This window comes from Symphalangus syndactylus, chromosome 6, assembly GCF_028878055.3.
Source record: "Symphalangus syndactylus isolate Jambi chromosome 6, NHGRI_mSymSyn1-v2.1_pri, whole genome shotgun sequence".
Classification (NCBI taxonomy): Eukaryota; Metazoa; Chordata; class Mammalia; order Primates; family Hylobatidae; genus Symphalangus; species Symphalangus syndactylus.
The window spans coordinates 49,254,210-49,274,963 of NC_072428.2; the positions used below are offsets into that span (position 1 = coordinate 49,254,210).

The 20,754-nt window shown below is 37.2% G+C and overlaps 1 protein-coding gene across 1 annotated transcript in view; it reads right to left on the reverse strand.

Annotated features, from left to right (window-relative positions):
• NLRP14 (NLR family pyrin domain containing 14) overlaps window positions 1–20,754 on the reverse strand; it is a 113,262-nt gene that overhangs the window by 8,795 nt on the left and 83,713 nt on the right. Inside the window, exons 4-10 of the mRNA XM_063641155.1 lie at window positions 19,039–20,635; window positions 16,195–16,359; window positions 13,200–13,367; window positions 4,923–5,093; window positions 4,321–4,491; window positions 2,690–2,860; window positions 176–346 (exon numbers count right to left, since the gene is read on the reverse strand). Of these exons, the coding sequence (XP_063497225.1) occupies window positions 176–346; window positions 2,690–2,860; window positions 4,321–4,491; window positions 4,923–5,093; window positions 13,200–13,367; window positions 16,195–16,359; window positions 19,039–20,635 (2,614 nt within the window). The remainder of the gene's footprint in view (window positions 1–175; window positions 347–2,689; window positions 2,861–4,320; window positions 4,492–4,922; window positions 5,094–13,199; window positions 13,368–16,194; window positions 16,360–19,038; window positions 20,636–20,754) is intronic.

Below are 20,754 nucleotides of genomic sequence, written 5' to 3' on the forward strand. Positions count from 1 at the left end.
CTAAAGAACATGCAGTACGTTGATCCATTTATTTGAAATTTAGATTCTTATTTCTGAGAGTAACTTACCTTCTAGCCCCATTTAGTTTTTATCCTCTCTCCATACACTAAATATCTTCTAGCTATACTAGCTACCAAATAGGCATCATTTTCCTAATGGAAAACTATGAACTCACCCGAGCCTCTGAATGTTACAGTTTGGATATCTCAAAGCGTCACATAGAATTTTCACTCCATCATCCTGCAAATCGTTGTTCCCAAGGTCCAGGCTCCTCAGGGTTGGGTTGTTCAGAATAACAGAAGCCAGATCCAGACAACATGCATTAGTGAGAACACAGCCCATCAATCTGTAAGAATTACAATAGGAAAAGTGAATCCTTCCGGTTGTGAGGCTAAATAAGTTTCCTCCTAGGAGATATATCCAGGTATTTGAACCTCTTTTCTCACTCTTTTGTATCTACAATCCAGGACATACATGGGAGGGTCTAATTTATCAGTAAAAACGATGGGATTTTTTAATGAGCAGAAGAAACCAGCAGGTAAAACTGTTTTCTTCCGCAAACAGGTTATCTACAGAGCTTTAAAAATCAAGGGTATAAACATTTATTTTTACCAATACTTAAAAAAATGAATATAAACTTTCCCAAGGAACCAATAGATCTCTGTGCTTTCAGTTTTTAATATATCTTTAAGTGAAAAAAGTTTCCTGGAATCTATCTCAAAGTATTATCTTCAAAGAAGAAAGCTACATATAAAAAGATATTTATTCCAGGTCCTTTTGCATGGTATTCAAGAGCACTCACAATCTGGCCTCAAGCTTTCTCTTTCCATATTTTGTCCCATTATTCTCCAACCATACACATGCATTTTTCTCCAACTAAACCATATTTGTTGTTGTTTCTCTTTATTCTCTCTCCTTTCCTTCTGTTTAGCATATCCCCACATAACAGAATCTTCACCATTTCTCTAGCCTAAAGTAACTCTGTCTCCACTGAGAAGTCCCAGCCTTAATCCCTGAGACTGTTGTCATATCCTTATAACAACATATGGAATATATTGTAATTTGCTTTATATTTATTTCCCTGTTATCAGCATTTTATGTTATTTGGGGACAAAAGCATCACCTTAGTGACTTTTAGTTCCCTCAGTATCTAGTTCATATTGGTTGAAAATATTGGTTAAGAGAATTGACATGGTCTGCATAGAGGCTTTGGAAGCTAACTAAGAAAGTACAGCTTTGTTTACAGCAATGCTAAGGATAGAAAGTGGGCTAGCAAAGACCTTGAGTATATAGGTCACTTAGAAATTATACCTCTGTAGTTAAATGAAGACATTGGATTTAACAACATCCATTAAGTAAAACTCTGTCTTCCAGTTGAATAATGATCAACGAAATTCCAGAGAATCACATAGTAACCCATATCATCTACATTTTCCTAAAGTAAACGTATTTATTGAACCCTACAGTGTAATTGCCTTCGTGTTTATAGGTGTCACATTAAACTATTATTTTATTTTATTTTATTATTTTATACTTTAGGTTTTAGGGTACATGTGCACAATGTGCAGGTTTGTTACATATGTATCCATGTGCCATGTTCATTTGGAAGTTTAGTTATCATGAGTCAGTCTGGTCAAGACAAATACTTCTGGGTCTACCAAAGAGCTTGACTTTATAGATCTAAAAAACTATGTTGGGGTTAGACCATTAATGACTCACAAAAGTTACTGGTCACTTGGGAGGCCCTGGTAGGAAAGTGAGCTGCGATTGCTAAGTGATGCCTCTGTTTTGAATCATGCTGGCCAAAGTATTTATGCAATGAAATACTAAATATCATACAGTCATTAAAATAATCAAGAATATAATTTGAAATAAGTATTTAAATTTATTTTTTTTATTCTCAGCATGCACACCTTGATAAATGTATTTCTGAAATACTATCAAGTGAAAAGGAAATCCCAAATCATGTCCATAAAGCAATCACAATTACGTATACACATGCAATGGGTATGTATGCATATCTGCTCACAGACCGAGAAAACATAATATTAATGAAAATGGTTGGAGTTTAAAAATATGTAGGATATTGTTAAAAATCCCCTTTCCATTTATTTGAAAGTTGACTTAATTATAACCTGAGTTTAAATATAAATTTAAAAGAAAAACTAGTAGAGCACAATTTCAGCTTCATGGATAAAAGTAGAGGACACACAGTAGATTCTCTAGGGCACAACCAAGGAAAGAATAAAATGGCTACTGTTCAGCAATAGATTGTAGGATATTGTAAAAATCCCCTTCCCAATTTCTTTGAAAGTTGACCTAATTATAAACCTGAGTTTAAATATAAATCTAAGAGAAAAACTAGTAGAGAACAATTTCAGCTTCTGGATTAAAAGTAGAGGACACACAGTAGATTCACTGGGGCACAACCAAGGAAAGAATAAAATGGCCACTGTTCAGCCTGATGCCTCTGGTCCTCATTACCTGAGGAAAGTTTACTAGAATTACTATGGTAATTATTTTTAAAAATCTGATGAGCAGACTTCCCCAGCTTGTCTCAGGCAGAAAAGAGAGGGAAAATCAGCTGTATATTCTTTTCTCTGATAGATACTCGGTTCTCAGCCTTTCTGTATCTCCCCAGACACTCTGTTGTTGAAACTACACAAAAGTAAAGCAACAGAAAACCTACTCCAAGTCCTGAAGATTACAGCTTGGATGCCGAAAGACATCACACAGAAGCTTCACTCCATTGTCTTGTAGCCAGTTTGATCCTAGATCCAGATGCGTCAGGCTCTTGTTGTGTAGAAGAGAAGTTGACAGATATTCACTGCTAAGTGAAGTGAAATGGCAACGCCTCAGCCTACAGGAAGGACAAGGTGAAGAAAGATGGAATAATTGCTGTACTGTCTAGAAATTTCTTTCTTTGAAGAGATTTCATGATTTGATCCCTTATCTATTTGCCAACATTCCATCTCAGATGAAACACCCTCACTGCCAGCCTGTCTCACTTGGGAAACAGATATACATCAAATTGGGTTACAAACTAGATTCATATTCTTCAGCATTTTTCTTACAATAAATTAAACGTTAACCTCGTTACATTACACATATACATAGTACTCCATTGCAGAAGTAGCTCCATGGACTAGAAGAACAGGCAGATTGAGTAGAATAAGAGTAATCATAATAAAGTAACTACCCTTTGTACGTAGTAGAAGCGGCATTTTCAAACAGTAAGGAAAATCCATATTATGCCATTATTGCTTTTGCACAATAGATCTGATATATAGGGGAAAATAAGTTTAAGCCTTATAACAAAATAAATTTGGAATAATTTAACATGTAAATGTTAAAATTATACCATAAAGAGTATGAGATGGTGTATGTGTATTTTTTTAAAAAGAAAGGTACTTCCAATTATGACAAAACTTCTTGAGGTCATGAGGCAGAATTTGACATCACGAAAAATTTTAAACTTATCTATTCTAAAAATGACCATAAAGAAAGTTAGAAATAAAGCAACATGCTAAGAAAATTGTTTGTAATACATAAAAAATAATAATGTATATGTGATATTAATAACTATAAGATATAACATATATAATAGAAAACATCAGAAAAAAACAGCCTATGAAGAGGAAATTCCTAAATATAAAAGGCCAAAAGTATTTGAAAAGATGCTCAAGATTTAAATTACTTTAAAAGTTACCTTTCAACTATTTAATTAATACAGGTCAAAAAGATTGTAGATGTCCAATGAGGGTGTTAAAGTGCAGGTCCCTAGACTGCTGCTGGGAATATAAACAATCTATCTGGAAGGCAATTTAACCATATTTGACCAAATTAAAACCTTGGTTTATTAATTCAATGTTTAGAAAATTATCTAACAAAAATGAACAGAATAATTACAATGTGATTCAGACATACAATAGAGTGCTGTATTTCTGTTCTGAGCTCAGATTATAGACTAGGATAAGTGGTAGGCTTCAGTTCTGAATTCATCATTTTCTTGTGAGATATTAAGCAAGGTGCATTATCTCCCTAAGGCTCACATTCCTCACCTGTAGAGTGAGGCCCCTCAAAATCAGATGGCAAATTTGACACCATCAGGTTCTATTTTGCAGACTAAGCAAGTTTAACACAAGATCCAGCGTAGAGTTAGGACACAATAAATGGCAATTATTAATATTACTTTCACCTTCTTCATTAAGGGTAACAGGGAAAAAGCAAGGGACAGAATGTGTTCATAACATTTTACTATTTTAAACATATTTCAAAATGTACAATATATATTAAGGATAGAAACTTGAAGACACTTACACAAGGCTCTTCAGAGTACATTGTGCATGTTGCAGGGCATCACTCATAAGCTTTACTCCACCATCTCCCAAGACGTTGTCTGCCAAGCACAAATGTGTCAGTCTTTTATTGCTGATGAGTGCCAAAGAAAGATCCTCACAGCCAGCCTCTGTGAGACCACAACTTTCTAAGCTGAAAGAGAAAGAGATGAGAAGGGATCTGTCAATTCCCAAAGCCCATGCTTCTCTTCTCCTTCACAGGGAAATCAGTGGTGCTTATAACCCCCATACCTCGACTATAAAATTAACCTCAACAAACCTATTTAAATTATGAATTCCATTGCAGCTGTGTGCAGGATATGACGAAACAAAACATGGAAGGGGAGAGGGGAAGCTTAGAAAAGAATGAAAATAAAGAGGTCAATCAGAAAAAAATGATAGGTCTAAAAGTGAAGTAAAAGAGAGGGAAGTAGAGAAAGAGAAGGGGATGCATGTAGAGCTTATTCAGGATTGACAAACGAGCCAGTTAGTTTCAAGACCCAAGCAGTTTCCCTATCAGATCACAATTAAGCTACGCAGAACCAAGCAAAATGACTCTACAGAAAACAAAACAGAAACACTCACGACAGTCTCTCTAGATAACACTTTGGATGTCTTAAGGCCTCACACAAAAGCTGCACTCCATCATCCAACAGATTATTGGTTGACAGATTCAGAAATATCAGGCTCTGGCTTCTGATGAGAGCATTAGATATATTTAGACAACAAAATACAGTTAGGTTGCAGGATTCCAACCTGGAAAACAACACAGAAAAACAGGAATGACCACTCCTTAGAGAAGAATTACAACCAACACCCACCGATCCTGAAGGTAGGAAGTTTCCTAATCTTTGGAATCTTGCCTGAAAAATCCAACTTCTCTACATAGAAAAAAACTTATTTAACTAAAGCATAAGGCTCTGACAGAGTTAAGGAAGGAAGGGAAGGAGATTGTTTATCACATTCCCACCCCCTTAATTCCCTATGAAAATATATTTGAGAGCATTCAAAAATATCTTTAAATGATAATATTTTTTAGTCTGGGAGAAATTTCCGCTAACTACAACTTGGAAGATATGGCTTGAAGGATGACTGTATTCTACACTCTGACTTCTGAAATAGAACAGAAATGGACAGGAAGTTGGGAGCAAAAGCTGTGTCTCCCATGAGCTCATTTATTCATGAGCCTGTGTTTTCTGAGGAATCCAGTCCTTAAGAGTGAAAAACAATAAGTAAATTATAAATAAAACAAAATTGTTTCTAAAGATTAAAAGGAAGAGAAACAGAAAAAGTACATGTAGAGAGACTCATATTTAGAGACAACCTGTGCCTTGTACATGGTCGGGAGTAATACTAACCCTTTGTAATGAGTCAGGCAGCAGCAGCAGCAGTATTTCTGGTATTTGGAATTTCTCTGGGTATTCCTTTATAATCAAAGACTTACCAACTTGAGTCATTCAAGAATTGTTTCTCTTCATCAAAATCAGGGTCTATAGAGGAAGGAACGGAGACGCTTCCTCCTAAGCCCAGAATTAGATCTTAATAGATGACCTAGAACATGGCCTAAGGCTGAAAAAGCTCAGCTTGCTCAAAACCACAATTACTTTTGCACTAACCCATAACTAATAATCACCTTAAGTTAAAAATTACTTGGAAGTTTCTGGACACAAATGTATATGTACCACATTTTCTTTATCCATTCACCTTTTGATGGACATTTAGGTTGCTTCCAAATCTTGGAAGCAAAACAGAACAAAAATGAAAGAAAATATGTCCCACTTATGAAGGAAAAATGGTACTGAAAACATTTTTAAATGTTTCTAACTGTAGATATAAATATTAAATGCTTGATAGTTCATTTTCTCTTATCCTTCCCATATTATGAGTTTCTTGAGATTTCATTTTTTTATATTTGTGCTAATAGAATTTCAGCTATGGGACTGCCTAACTCTTTATGTATGAAATCTTAGCCTCATTAAAATAAATGTTCCCTCTTTCCCTTGCAGCTGCAAAGAAAAGCAGAGAGTATTACAAATCAGGAAATCTTTTATAAGAATGATTTTGTCTTATTATAATAATGAAATCTTATAAGATACCTGGACTTTAGAAATTATTGCTATGCCTTGTGAAGACAACCCTTACCTAATATTAAGTCTGTACTTTTTATCAATTGTCTTACTTTGTGTCACTCTTGTGATATTCACATTGATATTTCTGAATTCCTAAATTTTATAAATATTGGAAAGATTTTTTCAAATCAGAAAAAAAATCATTAACACTCTCCTCTCACATGTATAAAGTAATAAAAAATATAACTCTTTCCTAGTTTTCTAGAGTTTGGAGGTTTTTCCTCACCTGTATTAATATATAACATCAATCACCAGTGATTCAATCAAAAGGGAAGCCAAAAGCTGAGGATTACGGCTCCAAACTGACCCCTAAATATAAGCCAGCAAAACAGGAGACAGATTAGCTTATCACTTATATTTAGGTCCTTCTTAAGAGCCTGCACGACTTCCTCTTAATAGTGCTACCAAAACGACACCCTTGGCTAAAAATTTCCAAAGCCCAAAGCTCCTTAAAAGTAAGCAAGTTATAAATGTTTTTGTTGTCCTTATTGCTTGCTATCTGTAGCGCTGACCAGCTGTTACTGGGTATAGGTCCATAAGATGGTACAGATGCTGTTGACTTAGAGAACCCATGTTCCATCTACCTAGAATAAGCTCTGGTTTGAGAGTTGGTCAGGGTAGGATTTTAACTGATGCAAGACGCTGGAGCTTTCTTTATGAGTTGAGCCCTGTTGGAGTAAGTTCTCCTGTCCTGCTAGCAAACAAGAATCAGAAAACTGCCGTTACCTGAAAAAGGGGCCATTCCTCAGTAAAGAGGAACTGCTAACTCCTGAAGATGAACTCCCAGGAACTCAAAGAAGCTGTGTGAATGTATTTTTCCCTTCTGAAAATGTCTGCTGTGTAATTTCCAGGTTGCTCAAGAACTTCGTATTTTTTTTTTGTTTTTTGAGTATGAGATTATTTTTCTGATATGAATTAGAAATTGAAAGATAACAGGAGAGTTGTTGCTGAAGCTATGTAGTTGCAGGAGCTGTTTCTAAGGATCAATATAAATGTACTGCAGGTGACAGAGGAATGATATTTCCAAGAGAAGGAGCATTTCCACTAACAGGCTTCATGGGCCTATTCTAAACCAAGGTGAATCATCAGATAAATTAATTGGCTCTGTAATTTGAGATATTGATTTTACCACAATGATAAATAAAAATACAACATGCAGAGATAAACCTGCACATCTACAGTGGACTCATTTTTGACAAAGGTGCCAAGAACACATATGGCGGAAAGGACAGTCTCTTTAGGAAATGGTGCTGAGAAAACTGGATATTCATATGTAAAAGAAGGAAACTAGACTCCTATCTCTCAACATATACAAAAATCAAACCAAAGTAGATCAAAGACTTCAATCTAAGACTTCAAACTATTAAACTATTAAAATAAAACGTAGGGGAAATGCTCCAGGACATTGGACTGGGCAAAGATTTCTTGAGTAATACCCCACAAGCATAGGCAACCAAAGCAAAAGTGGACAAATGGGCTCATATCAAGTTAAAAAGCTTCTGCACAGCAAAAGAAACAATCAATAAGGTGAACAGACAACCCATGAAATTGAAGAAAATATGTGCAAACTACCCATTTGACAAGGGGTTAATAATGAGAATATATTATATAAGGAGTTCAAACAACACTACAGGAAAAAAAAATCTAATTATCCAATTAAAATGGGCAAGAGAGCTGAATAGACATTTCTCAAAAGAAGACATACAAATGGCATATGCAAAGGTGCTCAACATCATTAATAATCAAAGAAATGTAAATCAAAACTACAATGAGAAATTACCTCACTCCAGTAAAAATGACCTATCCAAAATTCAGTCAATAACAAATGCTGGTGAGGATGTGGAGAAAAAGGAACCCTCATACACTGTTAGTAGCAGTGTAAATTAACACAACTATTATGGAGAACAGTTTGGAGGTTCCTCAAAAAACCAAAACTAGAGCTACCATACGATCCAGCAATTCCACTGTGGAGTATATACCCAAAAGAAAGAAAATCAGTGTATTGAAGAGATACCTGCACTCCCATGTTTACTGCAGCACTATTCACAATAGCCAAGATTTGGAAGCAACCTAAATGTCCATCAAAAGGCGAATGGATAAAGAAAATGTGGTACATATACACAATGGACTACTATTCAGCCATAAAAAAGAATGAGATCCTGTCATTTGCAACAACATGGATAGAACTGGAGATCATTATATTAAGTGAAATAAGCCAGGCACAGAAAGACAAACTTTCCATGTTCTCACTTATTTGTGGGAGTGAAAAATGAAAATAATTGAACTCATGGAGATAGAGAGTAGAATGATGGTTATCAGAGGCTAGGAAGCGTAGTGGGGGAAACAGGGGAAGAGGGGGATGGTTAATGGGTACAAAAAATAATTAGAAATAATGAATAAGACTGAGTATTTGCTAGGACAACAGGTTGACTATAGTAAAAAATAATTGTACATTTTAAAATAACTAAAAGAGTATACTTGGATTGTTTAATACAAAGGATAAATGCTTGAGGTGTTAGATACCCCATTTACCTTGATATGATTATTATGCATTGCATGCTTGTATCAAAATATTGCATGTAACCCATAAGTATACATACCTACTGTGTACCTACAAAAATTGAAAATACAAAAGTGAAAGTAAAAAAATACAAAATCCTCTCAGAAAAAAATACAAATGATGGCTTTTTAGACCACAAAAAGTTCTGTATTTCTTTCATGAGAAGTCTAAATTAAATAATTTCCTAAGTATCCTACAATTCTCCTGTAGACATATTACTTACACTAATATTTTAAAGTATATATATATATATACTTTATATATATATAGTTTTTTTTTGTTGTTTTTTTTTTTGAGACGGAGTCTCACTCTGTCACCCAGGCTGGAGTGCAGTGGCGCAATCTCGGCTCACTGCAAGCTCCGCCTCCCAGGTTCACGCCATTCTCCTGCCTCAGCCTCTCTGAGTAGCTGGGACTACAGGCGCCCACCACCACACCCGGCTAATTTTTTTTTTTGTATTTTTAGTAGAGACGGGGTTTCACCGTGGTCTCGATCTCCTGACCTCGTGATCCGCCCGCCTCAGCCTCCCAAAGTGCTGGGATTACAAGCGTGAGCCACCGCGCCCGGCCATAGTTTTAACTAAATGACCAGCATCTTTATAAACCAGAAGCTTGTAAATCTGGGAATCAGCCAAGATTATAAATATTTTATACTATCTGGGTCAAGTTTTGAGGTATCACATTGTTTGGCTATATTGTTAGTTATCAACAGTGGTTATGTTATTCCTAATATTAACTTAAATACAGTTTCCAAACTTACTGATTTTGAAATGTTGAAGTAATACAGTATTTTAAAGATTAGTTCATAATTTATCTAAATGTTTCTAGAGAGGTTTAATTTCAAAGTGGGAAAATAAATTACAGTCTTACCACAAAATTTGTTCTCATATTAAAATAAAGACAGCAAAAATCAATATATTGTCTTATAATCCATATTATTTCTGTTCAAAAAGTTATGGTCTCAGCCTTTAAAGGATAGTTTACTTAAACTTTTTTGGTATGATTATGAAGCTGTGTATACATATATATCATGGTTTATTAATGAATAAAAGAAACTTTTGAATGGAGAAGAGGACTGGTAGTTTAGTCTCTGCTTGCTAGGTAGTCTTCCCAGGTGGCAGAATCTCTGGTTTTAAACTGTGTATTCTCATTTCTCCAAATTCTGTTTACATTTATGATGATTCATTAGACACTTCATGATTCTAAACAACTGTAATGAGCCACAAAGGTTCCTCACTCCTGAAGAAGCAAAAATTTCTATTGGTCTATATGCTATCTACCTGTTAAATAATATTTTACTCTAGTTGATAATGAGACACAGCTGTGGATATTTGCCATTCTCAGGCAAGTTCCTCTTAGCCAGCTTTTTTTTCTTTTTTTTTTTTTTTAACACAGAGTCTTGCTCTGTTGCCCAAACTGGAGTGCAGTGGCACCATCTTGGCTCACTGCAACCTCCGCCTCCCAGGTTTCAAGCAATTCTCCTGTCTCAGCCTCCTTAGTAGCTGAGATTACAGGTGCACATCACCATGCCCGGTTAGTTTTTGTATTTTTAGTAGAGATGGGGTTTTGCCATGTTGGCCAGGCTGGTCTCAAATTCCCGGCCTCAAGTGATCCAAGGTTGTCAGCCTCACAAAGTGCTGGGATTACAGGCGTTAGCCACCACACCCGGTCTTATCTAACTATTCTAGATGCCCCCCTTCTGAAATATTAGTCTTCTAATTCAAAGTCTATGAAGATATAGAGAGTGTTCTGCATTTATATGCCATTTTGGTACCCTTCAGGTGGCTGTTCTGTGGAAGCAACAATCATTCCCTTGCCTTGCTTATAAAGCCCCAATGGCAGAGCATATGCAAACTAAGAAGAGATTCTGGGCATAATCAGAAATTATCAGACTATGCCAAGGTTTCTGTTTTCGGTCTCTCCCTGCTCAGCATATTTTAAGAGCTTACCTTAAAGCATATTTTAAGACCTATTATAAGGCCTATAATGTGGAAAAAAATTATCAAGACAAAGAGAATCGATCTTTCTCCTCTTCTTGAGGGAAGCCTTGGGTAAATATTATAGTAAAGCATTCTCATGACAATTAGTGATTATGGGCCAGGTGCGGTGGCTCACGCCTGTAATTCCAGCACTTTGGGAGGCCAACGTGGGCGGATCACAAGGTCAGGAGATTGAGACCATCCTGGCCAACATGGCGAAACCCCATCTCTACTAAAAATACAAAAATTAGCCGGGCATGGTGGCACGGGCCTGTAGTCCCAGCTACTCAGGAGGCTGAGGCAGGAGAATCGCTTGAACCCAGGAGGCAGAGGTGGAGGTTGCAGTGAGCCGAGATCGCACCACTGCACTCCAGCCTGGGTGACAGAGTGAGACTCTGTCTCAAAAAAAGAAAGAAGGAAATTAGCGATTATGTATCCTTTCAGTATGTTCATGTACAGGGGCTCATATGAGCAATTTAAAGTTTTAGAAGATATTTTATTTATAAATTAGCCAAGTTCTAACAATAACTGAGGATATGTTGCAAGACAGACTGGCAAAGTCCTACTGATGTATTGACACTGCCCACATCTACAGAGAGAGTATAACATCAAAATGCAATTCTAAAAACTTGTGCATGGTCTATACACAAACCAAACTAATGAGGACATTCATAGTACCCATGGCTCTTATAACATGAGATATGAAGCAAACAGAAAACTAGACCTTCTCCCACATGAAATGTTAATAGGACCATTGATTACTCCTCAGTGGCCATCTACACTGGGGGAACATGCAGTCCCACATAATGGAGTATTAGATTATTACAAAGCTCCGATAACTTTTGCCAAAACATTGTATTTACTGTTGCAAGGAGCCCTACTAGTTGACCCAGAAAGATGGTTGCCTATTTGAAATCCTGGCAACTTGGTCTGTATCAAGGCTTACCAGCGGATGACATTACTCAAACCTCAAATGGAAGGGATCTTATCAAGTCCTACTGATCTGTCAAGCACCAAGCTTTTCTTGTCTTCGATCCACAGCTCCCACTGTAAGAAAACATCTTTCCTCTTTTCTTCAATTTAACAGCTTTTTGCTACTAATACACTTTATTTTTAGATATAGGAAACAGTGACATACTTCTTACATGAATTTCAGACTAGATATGTAGGTTACAGAAAATGTCTCATAATATCTTAAAACTGCTTAGTAGGTAAAACCTTTACTCTGACCTGGCCTGCTAACAACTGAACTCAACCTATGTTTGAGAATTATCCAACAACTTTCCAGATATGCTGTAAGTGAATTCCATCTTATAAAATCTGATAAGAGTTTTTAAAATGTCAAAGAAGGTCTTATTCCAGACTTCACTTATTTTTCCTACACCTGGATTATAATTTGCTTCCTACAAATACAGATCTACTTTGGCCCTTCATGCATCAAGCTTCAGTCTTGGCCACGCTGAACTGAGTCCAGGGCTTATAAAAACTTCTAATGTAAAACTTACTGTAACTATTTGTTTTGTCTGGTTTTGTCAGAAACCTATTTCATTGCCTTTCTTTGGAAAATAATATCTTTCTTAAAACCTGTCACACAATGTGGAGAAGAGTATGATTGCTAATCCTTTCACTTTCATCAGCCAAAGAAGAGTCACCACTCAGATCAACAGTGTGTGGTAGCCAGCAAGCACCTTGAAAGAGGACCATTTCCATGCTGTTCTTTCTCAGCTTTCTGGGCTGGTCACTGAGTTGCAGTTCTAAATTGAGGGGGAGTCACCATCAAAAATCAAATAAAAGTGAGTCTGCCCCAGCACTTCCCCCAGTTACATTAAAGAACATCCCCTAGTGTATTATTTTCTATGAGAGTTCAAAGATACAACAAATCTATTCCAGCACTTAAATGTTAGAAGTGTTAAATATTTATAATTCTGAATCTGCTCTTATTCCCTCCACCAGCAGATTTAGGAGATGGAGACACAGACAACTACACAATGATAAATCTTCCTGGGGAGATGGGAGGAGTGAGAAGTCCTACCAGGATGAAATCAGCTTGATTCTACTGATGCTTGCCACCCCATATCATGAAAGTAGATTTAAGCCGGTCCTATGAATAGCAAATCCAGGCTGTAAGAGTCTACTTGGATAGACAAAAGCCTCAATTATAAAAACAAAACAAGACAAAACAACTCAAAGCTTACCTGAGAGTCTGTAGTTTACACTCTGGGTGTTTCAAGGCTTCGCACAATGACTTTACTCCATTATCCCCTATATCACTCCCTTTTAGGTCAAGATGCATCAGATTCTTGTTATGAATTAAAGAAGTAGAGATATCCTGACAACCATCAGGGAAAGTGATAAATTTCAACCTTCAGAAGAAAAATATGCAGGAGGTATTACAAAATCATTTCTCTCCTTGGTTACAGGATCCCTTTCTTTTCAATCTAATTCTTGGATATTACATGAATATTCTTTTATCTTATTTTCATCTAAAACAATTGGGTTACAACTTCAATTTCTATTTATGACCTGATAATTGACACTCTCAAGTTTTTTTTTATCTTAACGGAAAAGCAGGTGATAACATCATGAAAAGCAGAAGAGGAGCCTCTTAAACTTGTAATCCCAGGAATGACTATCAAAAATTATCAGGGCCATTCCAAGTACTACAATAACATTAATTCACAATAGCCAAATCTTTAAATAATCCAAGATTAATTCACAATTAGCATCAACTGATGTGCAGTAATAACAAAATACTGTTGCAAAACATGCTGTGTCATCCTGGGGACTTCGTTAGGCATACGGAGGCAGGTGTATGGAGGCAGCCCAAGCAAAATATTGAAGTTAAATCTGCCAATTTTTTTCCCACTTTCTACCTCCTAACTCAATGTCAGATATTTCTGATTCTTTTATAGTGTCTCTGCTTGTCCCCAATGCCCTTCTGTTTACTGTCCAAAATATCACTTTGTAACACCACCTTTCCTCCTTTCTGCCCACCACCCACCCTCCACCCTCACTCCCCTCACCCCAGGCAAGCACACACAGGAAAATAAAGCTTTTACCCATTTACAGCACTAACCATCCTCATCTAGTAAAAGTGCCTAAGGCACTCAGTAAATATAAATGACACCATCTCACTTAGTAGGGAAAAGGGACCACAGTAAGACAGACCACATTAAGGTGGCACAGACTGAGAACAGTCATCATGGTGTCATCCCACTGACGCAATCCTCCCATACTAAGAAAGGAAGTCAGTTAACCCAGAAGGCATTGGCTATCGTGAAGATCTGGATTGATGACATCCAGTGAAGGGACAATATGGGGGAAATGTTTAGGGATGAGTGGAAAGGACTTCCAGGAACCCCTTAATCAAAACATACATCTAGTTGTCTTACTACATCTATATGCAAGACCAAACCTACTCTAGATGCTTGAAATCTAAGGTCAGAACTCACTAAAAACACTGAGATCAGGAGGAAAATATTTGGTGAGAAGCCTGTCCCCAGCCCCTGCCCAAAAGAACATCTATTTTCAGTACTAATGGAAACAAAGATCTATCATTTGTTCAGCATTCAGTTCATACTAAGCAACAAATGTACCTTGTACATATTGACAGGCACAAAATACAGAGGAGATTAGGATCAGTTTCAGCTCCTAGTGGAGTCTTTACACAAAAGGGCAAGAGACATGTGAACAATCAACATTTTAATGTGATTATCTAGAATCCAATTAAGATAAATTAAAATTTAAAAAAGACTGACAGCATCTAATGTTGGCAAAGATTACCCTTATTCCTAACAGGTTAGGGAAACCTCCAGGGGTCTATTAACAAGAGAATGAATAAACAAATTATAGTATAGTTATACAATGGAATACTAATCAGCAATAAAAAATTACTGAAAGTTGCAACAACATGGATAAATTTTAGAAGACATTTTGTTGAGCACAAGAAGATGGATATAGCCAGGTGTGGTGGCTCATGCCTGTAATCCCAGCACTTTGGGAGGCCAAGATGGGTAGATCACTTGAGGTCAGGAGTGTGAGACTAGCTTGGCCAACATGGTGAAACCCCGTCTCTACTAAAAATACAAAAATTAGCCAAGTGTGGTGGTGCGTGCCTGTAGTCCCACCTACTCGAGAGGCTGAGGCAGGAGAATGGCTTGAACCCAGGAGGCGGAGGTTGCAGTGAGCCAAGATTGCGCCACTACACTCTAGCCTGGCGACAGAGCAAGACTGTCTCAAAAAAAAAAAAAAAAAAGAAGAAAAGAAAGAGAAAGATGATAAATTAAAAAAACATACATACTGTATAAATCAATCAAAATGATTCCAAAAAGATACAAAGCTGATCTCTGGTGACAGAGATTAGAAAATGATTGTCTCTGAGACTGGATGGGGTGAGAAGATTGAACAGAAAGGGATAGGCTGGGCATTGTGGCTCTTGCCTGTAATTCCAGCACTTTAGGAGGCCGAGGCAGGAGGATCTCCTCAGCCCAGAAGTTTCAGACTAGCCTGGGCAACACAGTGAGACCACATCTCTACAAAAAAAAAAAAAAAAAAAAAAAAGCCTGGCATGGTGGTACATGCCTGTAATCCCAGCTATTTGGGAGGCTGAGGTGGTAGGATTGCTTGAGCCCAGGAGTTCTAGCTGTGATAGCATCATTGCATTCCAGCCTGGGCAACAGAGTAAGATCCTGTCTCAAGAAAAAAAAAAGGAAAGGTGTACAAGGGACCTTTCTGAGATAAATGAAAATATTTTCTATCTTGTTTTGGGTGTGTTGGTTATAAAGATGTTTACACTTGTCAGAACTCAACAAACTGAACATTATTTGTGGACTTTGTTAAATGCAAATTTTTCCTCAATAGAAAAATATTTAAGAAGATAGTAAGTTCCAGAACATGTCCTTGAAAGTGCATTGGTGACCTGCCTAGAATGTTTTAGCTCTGTGCTCTTCATTTAGAAAGTTCCTAATCAAGCCTGAAAAACCCATGTGAACAGCTACTACGCCATGTGGAATCACTCTGAGAACAAGTTAGTAATGATCCCATGTCCCCAGAGGATTCCATTGTTCCTGTTTATTTTACACAATGGATTGTATTTGTTTAGCGTTGGCTTCCCCTAACGAGTATGAGTGGAAGATGGGACACAGAAAGCAATTAGAATAACTCCATTAATTTTTTTCATACCAGACTTACAGTAGCTTTTGTAGTTTACAGTTTGGGTGCCTTAGTTCATGATGCAGGATATTCATTGCTGATTTATCAAGGTTGCTATGGCACAGGTCCAATTCTCTCAAGTGTTCATTTGTATGAAGGACAGAACAGAGATCTTGCCAACAGTGAGTAATGCGATCACCATCCCTTTTCATAAATAATTGAGAAAAGAAAAAGAAAGCTGATTTTATTTCAGCCTAGCCAACTCTCAGAGGATAGTATTGGGGTAAAAGTAAGTGTACTTTGGAAAGGCAAGAGCATCCAGTGCAGCTCCACCATGGGCACAGTCCACCAGGAGTCTTCCTCTGGGTACTCCAGAGGCCTTATTTGTCCAATAGCTCTCCCATTTCCCATCCACTCCCTTCAACACACACAAAATAAAAACCAAAGAGGCTTTACTTTAGAGGAAGCAACTCAGGAGGGATAAGAGAGAAGTATTCAAATACTTGAAGAGCCAATATCAAAAAGAAAAATAAAATTTGGTCACAAAGAATATGATTAGGATTAGTGAGTAGACATTAGGTGTAAAGTGGTACAGATTAAAAACCACAGGCCTGAGCCCCAGGTCTACCACTTACTAGCCATATTATTTTAAGAGAGTTGCATCAATTCTATAACTTGCAAATTTTCATCATCTATTCAATGGAAATGTTGTCTCCTTTCACAAAGTTGTGGAAATAGTGCATTTTAAAGGGTACACAAAAGCACACTGTAAACTTTAAATACTTTATGATTTAATTATTAGGAATATTATCAATAAACTCATGAACAAATAAAGGGTAATAAAACAGGGGACAACCTGATGCTTATAAGCTCAACAATGGAACAGCTCTGAGTCCCAATTCAACTCTGCCACTCACTGAACTTAGTTATTCTGGAAAATTTACTAACCTATGTGAGCCTCAGCTTCATCATCTTGATAAATGAAGATAATAGTATCTATTTTTTAGGATTACTGTGAAGATTCAATAAGGCAGTATGTAGAAAATGCTTAGCAAATGTCTCATGCTATGTGTTCCTAGTAATCAGTAACTGTTATATACATATATATGTATATATTAAATATAATATATATAAAACATGTAAAAGTCTATGTGTTGCCTTATATATAATAGCTAGTCAATAAATATTCATTTCCGTATCTTAAATTGGAATGAATGACAATTCATAGTGATGGTCTATATCACTTGAGGTCTTAAATTTATAAAAAGAAGATAATAAATTATTCATTCAAGGATTCAAGTGTTTCCTCTGTGCGAACACTAGATAAAATGGTGAACCATACAGAGCTCCTGCTCTCCCAAAGCTTACAATGTAGTTCTATTATAGAAGAGACTGAGGTCACCTACAGTTTTTCTTTTAAAACATTGGGTTCTCTGGCTCCTTATTTTAGCAACAATGCCAACTCTAGTACTAGATAACTCTACAACATAGGTAAGGAAAGCTAGCAGGAGAACTGGCAATCTAGTGGCCAGAATACTGTTCTAGCATTTACTATCAGGCATAAAAGACGTTTTAATGCCCTGTTAAATCACATCTTCTTTAAATAGAACTCTGAAGTCAGAATTAAGAAAATTGACTGAAGATTACTCACAATTTTCCAAGGTGGGTAAAGGTCATAGCATCAGAGCCCACAATTTCTACTCCCACAGTTTGCAAATAAATGAAATGTATGCTCTTATAAGAAAGGAGTGATTCTGCAATTGTATATAATGGTACTGAAACAGCTTGGATAAAGTTAGCAAACCAAGAAATTACAATCAGATGTGTGACCTCAGTCAAGTTATATGCCTTCTTGGTACCACAATTTTGTCCTAAGTAAAATGGAAATAATAGCACCTACCTAATAAGACTATCAGAAGAGTAAATGAGATCAAGGACTTAGAAGACTGTCAGGTTATGTGATAAGCACTCAGCCACTTAACTATTATTTGATGTGTGCTTGAATCAAGAAATTTTCTAGGTATATGTCTCTGAGTTTTGTAATCTTAAAAATAGAGATGGTTGCCAATAACATTAAATTGGATATTATGTTAAATATCCAGTTCACTATACAACTATATAGCACATAGGAAGTCCTCAATTAATTTTATATGCATCTAGGAATGAATTCCATAGTTCAATTCTTCCCTCAGATTTAGATGGGTAGTCAGAAAAGGCAACTTGAGAAAGGAGGTAGAGTAGAATAATGTACGTAAAACACTTACAGTTCATTTCTTTTTTCAAAAATATTTAGCACCTACTATTTCTTACTAACCTCCAATGTCTCCAGATAGGCATTAAAGGGCTGAGACCCTTCACAAACTACAAAACAAAGGCCAACCAACGTCTGGGCAATAAAGAAAGTGAGCTAGGTCAGTACAGTACAGAGGAATATAATACAGAGAGATAACCTGTATTTACCAGGTTCAGCGGAAAATTTCTGGTCCCTTATTATTCTGGATGACATTATCTTTAGAAATCAAATATACTTATTATCATGGATGCAAGTTTGTGCCATGCCACATTCCTCCTTGAAGACTGAAGTGCTCATTCCCCCTGAGTTGTTGGGATTGTCAACAATTGAGAGTCCTCAGCCCAGTCCCTCTCCTGGTATTGCCTTCAGGTCAAAAAAGCCATCTCAGGAAAGTTTTTGCCCACTCCTCACCAGTAGCCATGATTGGTCAATAAGGGGTTTAAATGCTTAGCCTCCCTGCCTCCAGATGGGACAACTCCAAAGGGCTATCTCAGCTCTGGGACCTCAGCTAAACTCCTCCTCCCTCTGACAAAATCTACTTCTTCTCTCCCTTACAGGGCACTTCCAGGGAATGGCCCTAACACACTTACCAAGTGTTAGTTGGGAGGCTTGTTTTTAATATCTTCTTCTCAAATACCACAGTTACAGACAGCCTGATGGTCCGCAAACACCGGCAGTGCTTAAGGCAGAAAGAAGATACAAGCAAATGTATTTTCTCACAAATATTAATGGCAACCTTTGGGAAATAGCTCATTGCCTGGCTCATAAATGCTTTATCTTGAGTCTCATACAGATAGTGAAACAACTCCAGAAATCCCAGCTGTGATGGAGAATAGTCACTGTTTCCTAATACTTCCATACACTGAAGTAACTTTGATTTTACCTTCAGTGACATTTTACAGTTAAAAGTCCTCTCCAGTTGCTTTACTCGATCTTCATTCAAAAGGCCAAACAAAAAGCACTTCATCTGTGTCAACTGTGGGTCTTTATAACTTGTGCTTTGAAGTAATGACTTCAAATCTTCAAAAGGCTGGCAGGAAGGGTTCCCAGCTTCCCAACTGCCTTTCAACATATAGAACATAGCTGCAAAAAACTCTTGAACATGAAGGTGGGTGAACACATAGCAGTTTTCATACTCTGCATCCTTTTGAATAATATTGCTGTCCAGAAAACTTGAGACATCAGATTTAGTTAACCCAAGCCTTCTGAGATTTTCTCTGTAAAACACATAAGTCATAGTCCATATTCCTTTGGCAGCGACTTGGCACAGTCTTCTCAGCTGGGCTTGGTTGGGTAGACTAGGAGAGCGTCCATCTATTGGTGTGAACAAGCTAGAAATATAGCAGGTAAACAGAGCTGTGGTTGTTTGGCAGGTCAATGTGACATCACCACCCTTCTCCATTTGCTGCTTCAGACAAGTACAAGTGGCCCAGCACACTACGGGGACTTGGCACATGCTAAACAGCATCTCATTGCTTTTTAGTGAACTGAATACTTTCATGGCCCACCTCTTATCTTCAAAAAACTGGTAAATATACTCCTCTCTTGCATCCTCAGACATTCCTAGTAGCTCTACATAACGGTGATTCTTCAACAACTGCTTTAGTCTCTTAGAAGCTGTGAGTCTTGCTGTCACCAATAAGGATGCCTCAGGGAGCATCACTTTCCTAAGCAAACTACTCATGAGGAAGGACACTGGGTGTTCTTGGGTCCAGTCTTCACACAGTGCAAACTCAGGTTCCTCAAAGGCAAAGTTCAGTTCATCAAAACTGTCAATAATAAACAAGAGGCTACTTGGCTGGGATATGATCTCTTCAATCGGGCCTTCTGTGCTGGGCCAGTCCTTTGATATCAATTGAGCAAAGCTTCTCTCTTTCAGCTGGTTAATTTCTCTCCCGTTCAGATAAAAAACATACGTAAACCTCTGCTGGTAGAGATTGCCCTCTGCCCAATCTAACATTGCCTTTCTCACCAAAGTTGTTTTCCCAACTCCAGCAGCTCCCTGAAGCACTACGATCTGTGGCTGTTCACCAGTTTTGACATCCACATCAAACAAGTGTTCCAACAGTTTTCTATCTTTCTCTGCAATTCCATGATGGAAATCTTCAGGCTTTCCAGCCAAAGACTTCTTGTCCCAAGTGATGCAAAATTTTTCCTTTATTCTAATTCTGTATTCTGTTCCATCACCTAAGTCAGAATGGCAAAGGTAAAAAAACAAAAACAAAGACACATGATCAAAACAAATTCTATGAAATGTAATGTCAAGAATAACGAACTTGGAGTTAGGAACAAGAAAGAACATGGGC